The following is an 18505-nucleotide window of genomic DNA, read 5'->3' as shown; positions in this document are numbered from 1 at the left end:
TGTTCGCATTTTTTTGCAACAGTGTTACACTGTTGACTCATATTTAACTTGTCCACTATGACCCCCCAGATCCCTTTCCGCAGTACTTTTTCCTAGGCAGTCATTCCCCATTTTGTATGTGTGCAACTGATTGTTCCTTTCTAAGTGGAGTACTTTGCATTTGTCCTTACTGAATGCGGCCACCAGGGACTTTTATTGCGGCCACAGCCTCCTGGGCTCGGGGGGAGGAAGAAGAGTAGCAGCTCCTCACCCTTCCTGTTTCTCCTGGATGCCCTGCCTTGGTGTTGGTTGCTGGGGCTGCCAGTAGGGGTTGGGCCCTGCTCCCCTCTGGAGACACCTTGGGCACAACACTGGAGGAGCAAGCACCCAGTGAGTTCCCCACCTTCCCAGGGGTGGTGGGGCTCAGGCTTTGGGATTTAGCCCTGGGATGGTGGGCTGGCAGGCTCTGGCCACGGGGCTTCAGGCTCCAGTCCCGGGTTCCAACTGCATGACAGCAGGCTCTGGCAGTGGGGCTTCAGGCTCTAGCCCCCTGCTGCCTCTACCCCCCATATCCAGGGCTTAATTTGTCCCCAGGCTTGCCAAGGTTGAGTAAGTCTGCTGTGAAAAGTGATACTTGTATGTTTGTTAATATCACTGTTCACAATGGACTTACTAGCTATCAGTAAATAAATTACAATTTTTGGATGTGTATATATATGCATATTTCTTTGTTTTTCCTAAAGCTAATTAAGTATTTTAGGAAAAAGTGTGAGAGTGGCCACCAGCAAGAGTCCTCTCTTTTGTTTAGGATCCACTTCCTTTTCCAGAGTACTTGAAAAAAGAAAAAAAAAAACCACCTAATTTCAAAGACAAGTGTATTTGGTAAACTCCTTTTTTCCCCACAATCCTTGCTCTCTCCCATAATAGTCAAGTTCTGAAACTTGGCTATCTGCATTTGCAATACAACTGTTTGTGCTTGCATTTCTAAAATCAGGGAAGCTAGAATAATGTCTGACAAAATTCTCTTAAATAAGATAAAAATATCACTCAGAAGATAAAAATATACTTAACCTGACTGAATTCAGTATATTCTGTGTTTAGTAAGTTATGGATGTACTGCCTTTCCTTTGTCTCTTTGTTTGTTTGTTCACTGATTTTTTTTTCTAGTTACTAGTCCTATAAACTTTATATAGAATGGAAAGATCTTTAAATCAGGAAATTAGAAAAGACAAAAGGCAATAAGAGAGAGTGATTTTCTTCTGGCTCTAACATCCAGTTTTCACCCCAGATTTATAAAAAAGTGCTGCTGCTGTGAGTATTTTCTTTCTAGCCTGCCAAATGTTATCTTGCAATTGAAATGCTGTTAAAATACTGAGATGAAAAGCAACTGGAACAGTCTTCAGCTTTCTGCTGCTTTTCAGCGTTGCCAATGTGGATTTTATGTTAAGAGGTTAAATCTTCCTTCCCCTGATGAGAGTTTGAGGCAATGTCTTATTGAACAGTATAATCAATAGGCTGACAAGATTGCAGCTGGGAGCAGACTTGTGCAAACAAAGCTCTCTCTTAATTTTGGCTTTGTGATGAATGAGATGGGTGGGATAGCTCAGTGGTTTGAGCATTGGCCTGCTAATGTGAGTTCAATCCTTGAGGGGGCCATTTAGGGATCTGGGGCAAAAATTGGGGATTGGTCCTGCTTTGAGCAGGGGGTTGGACTAGATGATCTCCTGAGGTCTCTTCCAACCCTGATATTCTATGAACAATATCCATTTCACAGAATGGAAATTAATACTGCCTTTGTTTGCAAGTGGATTTGATATCTTTATGATCATCTTGATTATTCTAAAACTTAATTTTAAATTTTAATTAGAATCTTGTTTTACACAGGTACACCCGATTTCAGTCTCAGACCATCAGAAAATACTGAATTCAGACAGACTTGTTCTGATAGAATAATATTTCTGTTTTATTTAAGAGAATTTTGGTAGGTGTTATCCGTGTTTTTCTATTTTTAGCAGATTAAAACATATATATAATATAATGTAACTGTAGTTATGTGAAGCAATAAGAAATATTCAAGTTAATGTTTTGGTGAGATGATTCCTAGACTTGATTCTTTTAAAGTTTTGTAAAGATCACAACTCATTTCTCCAGTGATTGTTTTACTTTTAAAAATAAATCTAAATATTGTTTAATCAATTATGGAATGTGTTGTTTATCTTTTGTAGGTGAAACATTTTTTCATAAGAGACCCCCCATTTGAGTTGAGTACATTATTATTTCTACAAGTTCAGAACTTTAAGTGAGCTACAGGAAAAAATGAAGAGTAGAGTGGCACACATAAGTGTAAGTATTGTGAAGTTTAATTTTTCAGGAGAAGTACAATATTGTTTGGGGATTTTTGTGTGAGTTTAGTATGTAGGGGCCTATTTCCACTTCATATATGAACACAAATTCCCTTAACTTCAATAGGAGTTGCATGTATTCTCTCCCCAATATATGCTGTATCATAATTAAGAACAAGAAGTATTATTACTTAAACCAGCAAACTGCAGCTGGTTGATGTACAGATATTCTTAGCAAGAGATGTCCCAAGTGCACCTGGCAGCAATGTGAGAAGGGAATGAAGTGTGAAGAGAAGTGGATAAAAGATGGAAACAGTTCAGTAGAAAGCATGAGTGAGTTGAGGCATAATGACGGGTTATGAGAATGGTGGGGAGGGAAAATTAATTGCATCTTTCTCTGGATTATGATATTAGTTATTCATCTTACTATCATGCAATCAAGATTATAAGTATGGTATTTGGATTCCTACAATTCTGAGAAACTTATTTCTGACAGTGAAGGGTCCTGCTCTTTCAGAATCTGAACGTTGTATGTTTCAGAAGGGAGAGGTACAGTACTGTTAGGAATATAGCAGCAAGCAAAACTTCTGTTCGCAAATATAGACTTTCTTCTAGAGTATTGGCTTCATGATGCTATATCTATGAAGTTAAATATTTTTCATGTAATTTCATTCACACACAATGTATATAAAAACTTCCCTTCAGATAACAAAATAGAGAAATGTTACCAATACAGTTGAGATCCAGCTAATTTACTTTGAAAGCTAAATATTTGCAGAAATAATGGAATTTTTTCATTACTTTCCAGCTCTTGGAGTGTATCTTGCATGAGATTATAATAATTAAGTAATTAGTGGATGGAGTTTTTAGAAATTAATTTATAGCATAGAATTGCTCTCTTCAGGGTTTTGTCTTCTGGTCATCACATAGTCATGAAATGCATGTTATGCTTAGAGATTATATCAAGAAGTATTTTTTCTCGTTTATTAATGAAAGATGCTTGATCGTTAGCCTGAAGCCTGCAGGAGACTAAAATCCTGCGTTTATCTTCAGAACAAGCATGGCACAAGCATTAATAATACAAACGTCTTTATGCAGCTCTGTTAATGTGTTTGAACCCTGGTCTGGAAGGACAGTGTGTTTGGGCTGGGAGCAGGTATTATATATGGGGCGTTGGGGAAAGCTGAATAGTCTCTTCCACGCTCTTTCCGCTTGAGATGCAAAAGTCAAACACCACTCACAGTAGATCGTGCAGCTGTTCAAAATATGATCATTGATATTCTGCTGAGCTTGGCTCCCCAAAGGGCTCAGCTCCATAAATTAGATTAGAAAGGGAAAAAGTACTCACAGTAAACTATAGGTGTTCATGGTATGATCCTCCCTCTGCTTTCTTAACTATTTTACTGCTGATCAAATCAGGTAACATTTTTAATGTTTAAACATTTTTGGAGTTAACACCTATACAGATGCTTGTGGCAGTTCATGTATCCCAGAGCTGTTTCAGATTCCCTGCAAACTCATGCAGACATTGCATTGATCGTATTAAGGACTTGCCTATGCTGGGATTTTTTTCAGTGCAAACCCCATTGTAGACGTGCTACACAGGTGCAACTGGCCCACTTTTCACCATTGCATATTTTTCTGTAGAATGAGGTGGGGGGCATGTTTCAACCCTAAGGGCTAGAAATGTGCCTTTTTAAAATAAGTTGAGATTCTGGAACACATGATAGCAGCTTAAAAAACCAAAGTATTGGCTGACTGAGCCAGCATGAGTCAGCCCAGTTGGACCCTGGATGGGAGGATATTTCAGTCTTCATTTTTGCAGGTATTACTATTTCTCCTAGAAGCTTCAGTCGGGATCCAGTTGTACTCTGTACAGCATATAGCACAAATAGACCCTGCTCCAAGTAATAAAAAATATAATTTCCTTTGTTAAATATTCAAACATCATTTGGTATTGCTGTCTATCAGGAGGACCTGTTATTAAGCAGATGTCACTTGTATTCAACTGGCTAGCTTTCTAAACTTATATTTGACTGGCTCCAAGGTGATATAGAAACTAGTATGTCAGCTTGTTAGTGGGCACACTGCCATCCTTATAGATGGAGTGGGGGTCAATATATATACTGTATGAGTACTGGTGACAGAATTCCAGTCCAGGAATGTTGTAAACAGCTCTTGGTATGGTGTATCTGAATCAAGGTGATGGGTTACTCTACTTCATAGGGTTTTTTTTTTTGTTTGTTTGTTTTTTGCCAGATGGTATCAGTTTGTGGTTCTGGTGAATGGGAATAATATTTTTCAGAGGGAGGAGTTAAATGTTACAATGAAAGGTAGAACTCAACAGAGATGGTTGCTAAGCAAAGCCAAATTAATTGTGAAAGAGCTTGGTAAGCTGTAGGAACCTATTTGTAACTTCTTTTGTAGATCTATTGTAAGTGTACTGATCATTCTGAATCACTGTGCGCGGCTCTGGTTCATTTTGTGAACAGACGTATTAACTTTACAGTGAATTTTTTTTACTTGACAGATTTGTAAAGTGATTGCAATTTTAACCTTTGAAAAGTACATTTATAGAATTGTTTAAATGATAAACGTATAATTTAGAAAATGGAAAACAAAGGGTACAGTGTAACTTGGACAGATAAGATAAATGAGGCAACTGCATAGAAATTTAGGAGGGAGAGGAGGACATTATGGAAAAAGTGGATTATAAAGAGGAATTTGGAGGAGAAAAAAGGGAGATCTTTGTTAAACAATGGGTGGAGTAGGAGATTATTCAAAGTATAGTGGATGGCATGACAGCAGGTGTAAAATTTCAGAGTGGGAGAAGGACATAAAATAATACTTCATATAAGAAGATAGATATGCTTAGTAAATATACTATTATATAAAATATACTGTGGTCTAAAATAATTTAATACTTTGTTTTAAAGCATGGCTCCAGTTATGAAAGAAAAGAGAGTCACAGCTCTTGCCGGAGGAGTTCCTCTCCAGAAGACAGGTAAATAAGTATTTTTTTGTAATTGCATTTAGTAGTAGTTAAAATTGTGTGTTATCTTCATCCAGAGTGAATCAGATAAGTACAACAAAACACATTTTTGTTCCATATTTTTCACTTATGCTGATAAGTGAACATGAAAAATATAGTTATAGACTTAATACAATGTCACTAATTGTGGATGAAAATGGGAGAGCAGTAATTGAATATGAAAGATTTTAAAACTCTTCAATGTTCATTTTGAATACTGAACAGCTCTAAAATGGAAATTGGATTCCAGTCTCTTGCATGGCTCCAGTGCTGTTAACCACAGTTGTCACTTTATAGCAAGGTTATGCATGTCAGCTGGAGACTCAAAAATGCCATTTCTTGTGCTGTCTACCATACATAAGGCATGAACTAAATTCTTTCAGGGTAACTTCCATTTCACTTACAGTGAACATTCTGTGATACTAAAACATAAAGTATGTTTTCTTTTATGCCCGTACATATGGTATACTTAACTCTGCACAAGTAAACAAAGGTGACAAATATAGTGAATGGATACATTCAGTGGGCTGTCTTGTGACTTGCATAGGGCTGAGTACACTCAATATTTAACTTCATTACTATTTATCATTTAACTCTGAGCCCTGAGTTTTCTTTTATAATGTTTCTTTTAAAGGTCACACCCCTATCAGATTAATTTTTGTTTATCACTAGGACTATGTGATTTATTAAAGTGTGCATCTTTCTGTCTTGAATTGTATATTAATAGTGAGGCTCAGTTCATTGGTACAAAATCGAGGCCTACAGGTTTTTAAAACATTGGTATGTGTACAATCAATCCATGACTGAAAAACAAACCCCAGAGAGTACAATTCCTGTAAACTAGAAGTTTAATAAAGCTTTACTAAAAAGGTTTTTGTTTGGGGATGGGAGTAGGTATGCAGAGCGTGAGAGGTCTTGGTCCCCTAGAGACAGAGGTTACTCTGATCACAGCAAGTATGATCAAGAATATTCGGGAAAGGGGCGTGATGATAAAACTGTGGAAGCCAGGTGAGTATTAAGTATTTGAAAATGAAAAGGTGTTCATTCTGCTTAATTTAATTTTCAACAATTAGTATTTTGTTTAAAAGTAAAACCATTACACTTGCCTTGGTCTGAATTCTTAACAATATGTTCAGCCTTCATCTCCATAAGATGGAAATTCTTTAACGTTTACTTTCCAACTTTTGTCTGATAGGGGGTGGAGGAGAGAAACTCCCCAAGAGAAGGGGAAAGAGAGGGAATCTGATCGAAGGAAACAGAAAAAATTCCCTTCACCTGATAGAAAAAGTCCAGAAAGATCAGTACCCCAGAGCTCACTTGGTCACGATGAACCCCCTTCAAAGAAGAGAAGAGAAGAGCTGGATCCAATTCTCACCCGTACAGGTGGTGCATACATTCCTCCAGCAAAGCTCAGGATGATGCAGGAACAAATTACCGATAAAAATAGGTAAGTCAAAGTTAACAAATATCACAATTAACAGGATTTACTGGCATAGTAGAGCACTGTAAAACAGAAGTGTAAAATATTTTTGATTGGCTGATCAGACATGAAAGTTGTTCAAAACCTGTGAAATGCTGAAGCAGCGATGCCATGTGCTGTAATTTTTGGGGTTGTGACCTACCTTTGAAATGTAAATAGTAAAAAGTAGTATATAAATATGCATCATAAATGTGTATGTTGATATTTTATCCTGTAAAATAGCTTCGGAATATCTTCTTCTTTAATTAAAATATATCAAAATATTTTGAGAAAGTTGATAGTTATGAATACAGTGGACATACACAGCAAAAAGGGGTTGGAATACATATATTTTCCAATTTTGTTTAAAAAAAAAAAAAGGGAGGTTTCCTTTCATTTATAAGTACTTACACTACTACTGGAATTTCTTTCTTTAGTCACTAAGAATGAGGAGTGAATTCATATCTACACTCACTAAATATTAATCATACGTATTCATAAATAAGAAACATGATTACATGGAAAGGGGTATGAGTCTGTATAATTTGTGACATTTTTCTGTGTTACAAAGTAATTTTGGCAGGAACTGTAAATATGCCAAAATCAAATGTCTTCTTTGCAAACAAACTTAATGTTTTTCACAATTCCTTAGGAAGTCTTTCAAAAATCTATTATTGAATATTTCAGATAAGTCTTAATTATATTGTGGTGGTTTTTTTTGAAGTATAATATTTTAGTTTAATACTGTTTAACATTCCTGTATGTTCTTTTGTTCTAGTTCATTTCCTGTACTTGCTATTAGCAGAGAGATTTGTGGGATAAAGTTTTCTCTTGTCTGTCTTCTCCGTAGAAAACCATACTTCAGCATTAGCTTTACAGTTTTTATTTGGTTTGGGGAGAGAGAGAGAGAGGTTTTTGTAAATCAGATTGGTTTAGTAGTAATGAGTTACTGTCAGTATAATCATAAAACCAAAATTGAAAAAGGCAGCAAAATATATTGTGAGCATTGCACCTTGGGGCTCCTATTGACTACAAGTTAATTTCACATTTTTATATTAAAGTGTATTTATAGTGTACCTAGATATACCTGTATTAATGTAATATTTTCATAATAGCTTAGCATATCAAAGGATGAGTTGGGAAGCCCTGAAGAAGTCAATCAACGGTCTTGTCAATAAGGTGAACGTTTCTAATATAGAAAATATCATCCATGAACTTCTTCAAGAAAATATTGTCAGAGGAAGGTAAGTGTCAAATGATTGTTTCATAATAAATAATTCTTTAGTTTTTCTATTTATAATATGTAAAGAATAGTAACACTAAGACAAACTAATAATAGTCAGGTTTTTAAATAGCTCTGAAACTCTTCTATGCTATAAGAAGAAGAACCTGCATGGAAAATAAGAATGGTTTGTTTGCAGAGAAAACACATTTGCTGCTGGTAAGTTGGAAAAAACAGAGTAAGGGATTACCCACTCTGTGCCTAAGTGGTTTTCATTTTAGGAATACTTTTTTTTATCCCTAATTATAGGTGTATCAGTGGAGAAAATCACTTTTAAAAAAAAATCCACATCTAGTAGTGTGCTTGTGATCACTGCTGTCTGATGTGTATGTGCTGTGCCATAATTATCCTTGCCTTTGTAACATGTGGAATAGACTACTGCAGTGTGTTCCCAAGCCGTATGGAAACTATAGCTGATATGTAATGTGTTGCTTGTGGTGTGGTTGGTAGCATATTATACCAGTTTTTCAAAGACCAGATTTGTTCCTAGTTTTTAGGTATTATTCAATAGGTTGATCTATGAAGCTATTTATAGTTTGGATTTTACTTATGAGAATATTCCTACCTCTGAGGTCATCTGGAGTGTTTTTGCTAACCCTCTCCAAATTTAAATAAAGGAGGGCCCTTGATCTCCCAATATCAAATTCTGCTGACTTTCCAGGGACCTTGCAACAGCCAACTCTTCTTTCTGTCTTTTGCCTGCTAATGGTCATAAATTTATATTTGTACAGAGGTTTTAAATAGCTTTTAACACTTTTATTTTATTCAACAGGTTATTGGTATTTTGTACAGCATCAAAAGTCTTTCATGATTAAATGGTTTTAAAAACTGAAAAACTGAGTTAAAATGTTGAAAGCAATTCTGAAAGGTCAGTTTGTAGGTAATCTTAGCTGACCCTTTATACCTCACATAATATAGTATCTGCTTTTCTTGGTTTAAATAGTTGGACATAGTATAAAAAAGGGAAAACCACACTGAATAGTTGGGAGCAGGTATAGTTACAGAATCAAAAGAAGCAAGCACAGATATTGTAGGAGGATAGTTTGGAAGGATGATGAAATTCTTGCTCAGTGAGTTTTTAGAGGAATCTAATAAAAATTGGTGAGGATTAAAAGGGGATTTAGTCCAAGACTAAAAATGTTGCTGCAGACACGCAACGTGGCGGTAGTACAGTTGAGAAGAAATATTCAGCATTGTTACTTTCCCAACTTCGATTAATTCTTCCAAGCAGAACAAGGCCATCTAAATTATTATTATGATACTTCTGATTACACACACTGTAGCAGTAACATCATCTGAGGCCAGAAGGGCAGACTTCTGGGGATCTGAGTTTTATACTGTTAAATAATAGTGGCGTACTGTTATTAGAGAATTTTAGGGAATAGGATGGGAGAACCTATTGAGTAGGAATGATTTCATCTCAAGCATTAGAATAGATCTTCAAATTCATTTCTCATCCCTGATCACGAGGCATTTCCCATGCATCTGGAAGACCACAGCCTAAAAGTAGCAGACCTAATGGGAAAAAATGCCTTAGTCTACGGCTGCTTGACTGAGATTCCCAAGCAGCATAGGCTCCACATGCTGTGTCTTCACTGCTTCTGCTTAGAAGTTGAAAGTTGTTTCATATCATCAGGACAGCAGGCATGACCTTCCCAGTAAAACAGGATTGAGTAAAAGTAGAGTGTTATATGAAAACAAAAGATCTAGCATGTATGACATCTGCACTTTGCAAAAGTTAATTTAGATAAGGTGCTGATTTTGGGTTGGTTACAGTGCAGGAAGCAAAAATCACATCCTGTCTATCAATAGTACTTCTATGGCCCCAATCATCTGAGTGTCTCATAATCTTTAATGCATTTATCTTTACAATACCCCTGTGAGGTAGGGAAGTACTGTTATTCCCATGGGCACAGAAAGTCTAAGTGACTTGGGCAAGGCCAAATAAGAAGTCTGTGGCAGAGCAGGGATTTGAACTCAGATCTTCCAAATCCTAGAGTAGTGCTGTAATTGCTGAACCATCTTTCCTCTCTGTTCTAAATGTCCATTTTTCTCTGATATATAGACAGTGCAGAATATCTCTGACCTAACAGCTGGTGTTAGGTGGCTCGTGTCCTTTTTTCTTTTTCCCCCTCCCCTTCAGCTCCCTCAGTTTATACCTCTGTGTTTTGTCTAGCAAGATAAATCCTCAAAAACATTTTGAGAAAGGAGAAAAATTACGTTAATCTCAGTTTTATAGTATTAATCTCATGCAGTAGTTATTGCAGATTGGTATAAAGAATAGATATTAAACTACAGTCAGCAGTCTTAAAATTAATAAAGATATATTGATATCAGAACAGCTAATCCAGAAAAATAGAGATGCCCTCTTTGTTTTTAATGTGAGAAGTAAAAAAGCCTTTTGGTCTTCTACTAAGGTTGGCAAGAAAGAGAAGCAGAAAAACCAAGAGCAACACATTCTGCCTTGAACAAAGGCAATTATGTCTAGAACGAATAATGTTAAAAATACCTGGAAATACATATTTTTGTTGTTGCTCTAGGCAGACTATAACACCTGCTATAATGTAAATGTTACAATTATGGTACTGTTAGGGCCGGGGTGGGGAACCTACGGCCCACGGGCAGGATTTGGCCTGCTGCCTAATTTCATCCAGCCCGCAGCAAGTCTCAGTGCCGCAGGCCGGAAGCCCTGAGCACCGTTTTTTCCTCCCTGCGCGGGGCTAGAGCCCCGAGCCATGGCTCGCCCTGTTGTGGGGGGAAGCTAGTTGCTAGGCCATTAAAAGTCCGGTCGGCTCCGGACAGCTCCTGGAAGCCTCTGGCATGTCCCTGCTGCCCGTACGTGCAGGTGCAATCAGGGAAGCTAAGTGCAGTGCCTGCGGGCGCAGGCAGTGCACACTGTGCAGTGCCGCCTGGCCACGCCTCCACCTAGGGGCCGGATCCGGCTGCTTCCAGAAGTGGCGTGAAGTCAGGGCAGGCTGGGAGCCTGCCTTAGCCCTGTTGTGCTGCCAACCGGGAGTCACTTGAGGTAAGTGCTGCCCGGCCGGAGCCCACAGCCTGAACCACTTGCCCCCCTCAGGTCGGAACCCCCTCCAAGACCCTGCACCACTTCCCACACCCTAACCCCCTGTCCTAGCCCTGAGCCTACTCCTGCACTCCAAACCCCTTGGCCCCAGCCCAGAGCCCCCTCCTGCTCCGTAAACCACTCATCCCCAACCTCACCCCAGAGCTCACACCCTCAGCCAGGGTCCTCACCACTTCCTGCACTCCAAACCCCTGTCCCAGCCCAGAGCCCCCTCCCACACCCTGAACTCCTCATTTCTGGCCCACCCTGGAGCCTAGGGGAAGCCCTCAGTCTACACACACACACACCCATGGGGCTGGAGCCATAATCGCCGGCTCACCCCGCTGCAGGGGGGAAGCTCCGAGCCTCCATGCCACACCCCAGGGGGCTGTGTGCAGCCCGTGACTGATTTTTTCTGTGGGTCAGTGGCCCCTATAGAAAAAAAGTTCCCCACCCTGTGTTAGGGTATATCTACACAGGGATAAAATACCCGCAGCTGGGCTGGGTCAGCTAACCTGGGTTCACGGGGCTGAAAATTTGCTGTATAGATGTTCGGGCTCTGGGACCTTGCAAGGTTGGATGGTCCCAGAGCTCAGGCTCCAACCTGAGTCCGAATGTCTGCAAAGTGGTTTTTTAGTCCTAAAGCCCAAATCAGCTGACCTGAGCCAGCCATGCCATGCTGTGGGGCTTGCATCCCCGTGTAGATGTACCATTAGAGGACAGGGATGTATTGGGTATGCTAATTTTTTTTTTTAATCTGAAGAGGAGAGGGGGGAGCCAACTGTTGCAGAGAATCTAAAAACAAGAAATAACTGTCTAGCTCCCAGGCATCATTTCTAGCAGGAGGTGACAGTAAAGTCTCTGACAGCCTATTGTAGAACAGTTTTTATTGTAGCACTTGTCTCTTTATGAATTTTATATCTGAAAAACTGTATTTTTTTTCTTACAGGCAGTGATTATTTTTAAAATATGGGTTACATAACTGTTACTAGAATAGTTGTCTAGTCTCTGGGAGTTCTTTGTATGCTTCTGATAAAGCTTTTTTATCTAGTTTTATTAAGTTGCAGGCACAAATTTTAGATATAAAAACGGCACCATTTGGCTTTATCTCATAATTAAATTGTAAATCCTAAATTGGCCAAAAAAAACCCCACAAGTTTTTAAAGGTGAATGCAAAATTGGAAAGACAATTTTTTTTTATTCAGCTGTTAAAATAGAGTCTTGATAGTTATCTTTATATCTATTTAAGATGGTCCCAGAAGAAGCATAAGACTAATTTTTATGCCAAGTGAACTCTTGCACTCATGGAGAGTTCTGTTGAAAGGCAAGCAATCAGAGCTCAGTTGAGTGGAGAGCTCCATGTGGGTACATAGATCAGATTTCAAGATCCAGGTCTTGGAGGGCAAATCAGTTTTCTGTGTTACATTTGTAATAATATAGGTAAAGGCATTTTTTACATTATTTTTAGGTTCCATGTCCCCCACACTACAGAGAATGAGTAAATATTAATAATTCTTTTGTTTCTGTGTTACTTAGGCTAGCCAGGAGAATAGAATGCACAGTCTTCTGCTAGGTTTCAGAGTAACAGCCGTGTTAGTCTGTATTCGCAAAAAGAAAAGAAGTACTTGTGGCACCTTAGAGACTAACCAATTTATCTGAGCATGAGCTTTCGTGAGCTACAGCTCACTTCATCGGATGCATACCGTGGAAACTGCAGAAGACATTATATACACACAGAGACCATGAAACAATACCTCCTCCCACCCCACTGTCCTGCTGGTAATAGCTTATCTAAAGTGATCATCAAGTTGGGCCATGTCAAGGTTCCTCCCCCACTCTGAACTCTAGGGTACAGATGTGGGGAGCTTATCTTTACCAGCTTAGGTCAAAACTTCCCCAAGGTACAAAATATTCCACCCTTTGTCCTTGGATTGGCCGCTACCACCACCAAACTAATACTGGCTACTGGGGAAGAGCTGTTTGGACACGTCTTTCCCCCCAAAATACTTCCCAAAACCTTGCACCCCACTTCCTGGACAAGGTTTGGTAAAAAGCCTCACCAATTTGCCTAGGTGACTACAGACCCAGACCTTTGGATCTTAAGAACAATGAACAATCCTCCCAACACTTGCACCCCCCCCCTTCCTGGGAAATGTTGGATAAAAAGCCTCACCAATTTGCATAGGTGACCACAGACCCAAACCCTTGGATCTGAGAACAATGAAAAAGCATTCAATTTTCTTACAAGAAGACTTTTAATAAAAATAGAAGTAAATAGAAATAAAGAAATCCCCCCTGTAAAATCAGGATGGTAGATACAGGGTAATTAGATTCAAAATATAGAGAACCCCTCTAGGCAAAACCTTAAGTTACAAAAAAGATACACAGACAGAAATAGTCATTCTATTCAGCACAGTTCTTTTCTCAGCCATTTAAAGAAATCATAATCTAACACGTACCTAGCTAGATTATTTACTAAAAGTTCTAAGATTCCATTCCTGGTCTATCCCCGGCAAAGACAGAGTATAGACACCCCACAGAAATGCTGGAAATGGCCCAACTTGATGATCACTTTAGATAAGCTATTACCAGCAGGACAGTGGGGTGGGAGGAGGTATTGTTTCATGGTCTGTGTGTATATAATGTCTTCTGCAGTTTCCACGGTATGCATCCGATGAAGTGAGCTGTAGCTCACGAAAGCTCATGCTCAAATAAATTGGTTAGTCTCTAAGGTGCCACAAGTACTCCTAGTCTTCTGCTACTCCATTAATTTTCTGGAACTAGAACTGTGTGGGAAGCAGAATTTCAGTTTCATGCAAAAAATCTTCAGTTCTGAAATTTTTCATTCTGAACTGGAACAAAAACATAATTTCTGAAATTTCCTGCAGAATGAAATTTGTGAAAAAAATTTTGTTTGGGCTCTGCCAACGTGTTTTTTTCTATTTCAATTTTAAATTTTATATTCTAAAATAAATTTCTACACAGTCATTTTAAAACTAAACATGTACATGTTCCATTCCAATAGGATCATTTCAGATTTTTTTGGAGACAATATTGTTAAAATCAGCATATTCCCTCCCCTGAAACATTTTAATTTTGGTAAATTGACATTTTCCAGCATAAAAAATCGGATAATTTTCAGACAGCTCTACCTGGAAGGAGATGTTGGGGGTTGGACTAGATGACCGCCTGAGGTCCCTTCCAACCCTGATATTCTAGGATTCTAAGTTAAAATGAAAATGTGGTGCATTGAGCCCAGTTTTATATAATTATTTAAATTTGGTAATATGTCCACTAACTGGCAGATTACAATTTGAGTGTATACTTCAATTTAGGTTGAATCATCTACTCCTGATCTTTGGGGGTTTATGATTAGACCAATTCACAGGATAAAAGTCTCTCTCTAATATCCTGAGACCAGCATGGCTCCAACAAAACTGCAAATTTAGGATAAAAGTTGACATGCAGAATTCTAGCCTGAAAATAAATGTTTAAGGTCTGATATTTCAGTCTTTGGACACACAGATTCTATTGTACTCACTGTATGTCCTTTGAGACAAGTTAACTCTTTTATTACAGTCGAGCATATCTGAATCGTGATAGTTTTTATGTAATGTGTTCAGATGAGTAGCATGTACTAATAATATTATGCTGCATTTGGTAAATGCATTTGATGTGCTTGTGATATCATAGTGATACCATGATTTAGTGAAGTGGCAAGGGATGGTGCCTTAATCTTTTAGATTTCTGTCAAAACCTTAACGTAGCCATTTAATGATTTGGGTGAAGTTGGAGTCCCTGAAAATGAGGAACTAATAGAATTAGGTAGTGGTAGGTATTTTGCTAGCTTCCTCATAGCTTTGCCAGTGCACTTAAATCCTGACATGCAACAATACCCCAATTAACGTGTTGGGTTTCTTTTGATCTGAGTCTGCCAATTATGCTGAACTGGGCCAAGTTAACAGTAGCAGTCTTTAGTGAGTGGGAAAGTAGTTAAAATAACCACTTGATCATCTCCTCCCTGTCTCACTGTTTACATTCTCAGAAACAATGTTTCTGTCCCCAGCTGTCAGTTCAAAGCATAATTACGGTGTTTAAAAGTTTGCTGGTGCATGTGGGGAAAATTTATAGCATTACCATTTGAAGACTGTTCTGGTCTTGCTGAACATCCGATTTTCTTTATTAGTCTTACACTGGGTTTGGGGTTTGTTTTTGTTTTTTGGGGGTTGGTGACATTGCATAGAAACAAGATTTCTATTCCTGAGACGTTCATTTGCTTTTGAGTATACTCATTATTAAAAATGTCATAATTCTCTGTTTTCATAATTAACTGCAGTGGAGATGGCTATTCTGTCACAAATAAATATTATTAATTCAGTTGAGAAGTAAGGAACAAGGTCAGATGAACTCTTAAGCCACAAAGAAGCTGCTTTCACACACACTTATTTACTGTAATTAAAAAAAGGTAGCAGCAGAATTACTTTTATAAGGTGTTAGTGGCCTTTTGAATAACAACAATTACAAAATGTAGTTATGAAAAGAAACAATTTATGGTAAGATAAAAAGTAATGATTAATTCTCATCTAATTTTAGTGACATTTTCTGCTCTCATATTTTTTCAGTTACATTATATACCTATCACACGCTTTCAGATCATATTGTTAGCTAGAGTTTGTATTTGTTTGGGGTAATTTTTTTTTGTACTTTAGATTACACACACACACACACACGTTTTCCCAAACGGTCTTTAATCTTTCACTTTTTAATAAAAAGGTTAAAGTGAGTTTCTTGCCTCTGATCTTACTTTTTCTAAATTAAGTTGAAAAATTAAAAGGAGAGGTTTTTTTCTTCTTGAAATAGCTTTTTCCCCAGAATGTCATCACTTCCGAAAGGATTTCACCTTTAATCTTCATTTTCTTTTTTTGTTTGGTTTTTTTTTTTTAAAATGACCAATTGGAAGTGTAAATCATTCCTTATCTTTAGTAAAAAGTTAGTTTTTTAGTAGATAGTAGAAATAGCATTGAAATAATGGCTAGGAAATTTAACTAGGTTTAATCTTCAATTGAGAGGTCTCAATATACAGTAACCATTGTGTTTTGTTTATTTACACTTGTCCCTTTTTAAAGTGGCCTCCCTGCAAGTGAATGGCTTTTGTAACTTAGGGCTAAGTTAAGAGGCAGCTAGAGATTCAGAAAGAGAGATCTAGAAAGATTAATTTTTTTCAAAGACAAACCTATTCTAGTTCTCAGATCATACAATTAATCGCTGATTTAAAAATCTTATTTAAGTAAATTGTAATCCTGTTGTTAACATTAATATGATTTAGAATTGGTACTCCAAACATAATCCAAGGTTTTAGTATGAAAATAACCACTGTTTGGAACTACCTTTTAAGTATCTGGAACACAGAATATGCTTCTGTTACAATGTAGATGGTGAATGACATCATTTCATATTTTCATGATTGGCACTTATACTTGTGTGTGTGTGTACTCTTACTTACAGGGGATTGCTGTCTAGATCAATTTTGCAAGCACAAAGTGCCTCTCCAATCTTTACACACGTTTATGCAGCAGTCGTAGCAATTATCAATTCAAAGTTTCCAAATATTGGAGAACTGATTCTCAAGAGGCTAATTCTAAATTTTCGCAAAGGATATCGCAGAAATGATAAGGTATGTAAGAAAAGCTCATGTAAGAACTTACAGTGCCACACTGTAACCAGTGATCCCACTAGTGTGTTATCCTGTTACCGAGTGATCAATAATATATGTTTCAAAGGAATGTGTGTGACTACCCAGAACCTGGCAAAATGCACTATATTCATTCTAGAAGTAGTGGTAGTATATCATGGTGGTCTTTTTATTAAACTGACCACATCTTATGCCCTGCAGCTTGAAGATCGAAACTCTTTTTAACTTCAGTTAATGCAACAACAATGGCTTTTATTCTATAGGGTACAATCCTTTTAATAATCTTAAAAGAAATGCTTCGGTATCCTGCAGCAGTGCTTTAATAGATTCATAGACTGCAAGGCTAGAAGGGAGAATTGTGATCATCTAGTCTGACCTCCTGTATCGCACAAGCCATAGGACTTCCCGGTTAATTTTAAATTGTGATTTACGTAAATACACAGTTTGTGAGATCTGTTTTTAAGTTGAGAGCTCTTTCAATATGTGAAGAAATTGACATATATTTAACTGTTCTTTATTCATTTTTCAGCAACTTTGTCTGACAGCTTCAAAGTTCGTTGCACATCTAATCAATCAGAATGTGGTATGTTATTTTGTATTTGATATGGTTTCACACGTTATGGTCGTACTACAAGTTACACTTATAGCAATCTTTGAACAGTAAGATGCTTAATTTATTACTTTTTGATAAAGAAGCAGTTCCTTTTTTAAAGAAATAAGACCACAAACAAATAATAATATTTGCTTAGGGAGAGCAGGGATCTCTTAGGCCCTAGCTCTGCACTTAAGACTACGTGAGCAGATCCTGGTGCCCACAGAGAGCCCCAGTGCCTGCAGTGGAGCTTCTATACAGGCAGAAGAATCTGTTCATGGAAAGACAGTTGCAGGATCATTGCCTAAAATAGTCAGCACCTAAACAGTGTAAAAAGAAAAGGAGTACTTGTGGCACCTTAGAGACTAACACGGCTGTTACTCTGAAACCTAAACAATGTAGGGCTTTATAGATCAATATCAACCTCTTTAATTGCACCTAAAAACAAATTGGTTTCCAGCAGTTGTTTCCTTTTCTCCCTTCTAAATAAGCTTTAGCAGTAAATGTAAAGGAGAGGAGCATGAAAGGAAGGTGCCAAACTTTATTTCTCTAAATGATATTTGATGTTAGTGTTCCTTCAAAATGTGTTCCATTCCTTTCATGATGGCAAAGATTTTCTTGCATTGCTTGACTGAATGAGGACACCCATATTTGAGTAGTAGAATGATGTCCAGTACAAAGAAGGTGCAAATATAAGAATCAGAACCTTTATTTGAAATGCTGACTTTAGTTTATGTGGAAGTGGCAAGATAACTTCCCACACTGAAACAAGATATAGCAGTCACAAAAAGCATAGTTCTCGGTCAACTAGTATTTTATAACAATAGTGCAATAAAATGGATTGTTATTTTGGAAGTCAGACGTTCTTGCTTTTATAAAACCCTTTTCTGTTTTTCTCCCTGAAGGCTCATGAGGTTTTATGTTTGGAGATGCTCACGTTGCTTCTTGAAAGACCAACAGATGACAGTATTGAAGTAGCAATTGGATTTCTAAAGGAATGTGGACTCAAATTAACAGAAGTATCTCCTAGAGGTATTAATGGTGAGTATAATTAGTTGGTATAATTA

The 18505-nt window shown here is 37.7% G+C and overlaps 1 protein-coding gene across 5 annotated transcripts in view; it reads left to right on the top strand.

The window, feature by feature from the left end:
• Nucleotides 1–18505, top strand: part of CWC22 (CWC22 spliceosome associated protein) — a 60438-nt gene that overhangs the window by 3002 nt on the left and 38931 nt on the right. For 3 of the 5 annotated variants that reach the window (XR_013347488.1, XM_077829912.1, XM_077829914.1), the window contains exons 2-9: nucleotides 2205–2322; nucleotides 5258–5325; nucleotides 6247–6360; nucleotides 6548–6799; nucleotides 7927–8055; nucleotides 16660–16828; nucleotides 17376–17429; nucleotides 18344–18479. Coding sequence is in view for 4 of the 5 variants with exons in the window: in XM_077829912.1 (XP_077686038.1) it covers nucleotides 2296–2322; nucleotides 5258–5325; nucleotides 6247–6360; nucleotides 6548–6799; nucleotides 7927–8055; nucleotides 16660–16828; nucleotides 17376–17429; nucleotides 18344–18479 (949 nt within the window). In the remaining variant the exon portion in view is untranslated. Of the gene's footprint in view, nucleotides 1–1882; nucleotides 1961–2204; nucleotides 2323–5257; nucleotides 5326–6246; nucleotides 6361–6547; nucleotides 6800–7926; nucleotides 8056–16659; nucleotides 16829–17375; nucleotides 17430–18343; nucleotides 18480–18505 lie in introns of those variants that run through there. The other 2 variants (XM_077829915.1, XM_077829916.1) reach the window with 2 other exon arrangements.

Source organism: Eretmochelys imbricata, chromosome 11 (assembly GCF_965152235.1).
Source record: "Eretmochelys imbricata isolate rEreImb1 chromosome 11, rEreImb1.hap1, whole genome shotgun sequence".
NCBI classification, from domain to species: domain Eukaryota; kingdom Metazoa; phylum Chordata; order Testudines; family Cheloniidae; genus Eretmochelys; species Eretmochelys imbricata.
The sequence above is the reverse complement of the archived record's forward strand: the minus strand, read 5'-3'. Positions and strand labels throughout refer to the sequence as shown.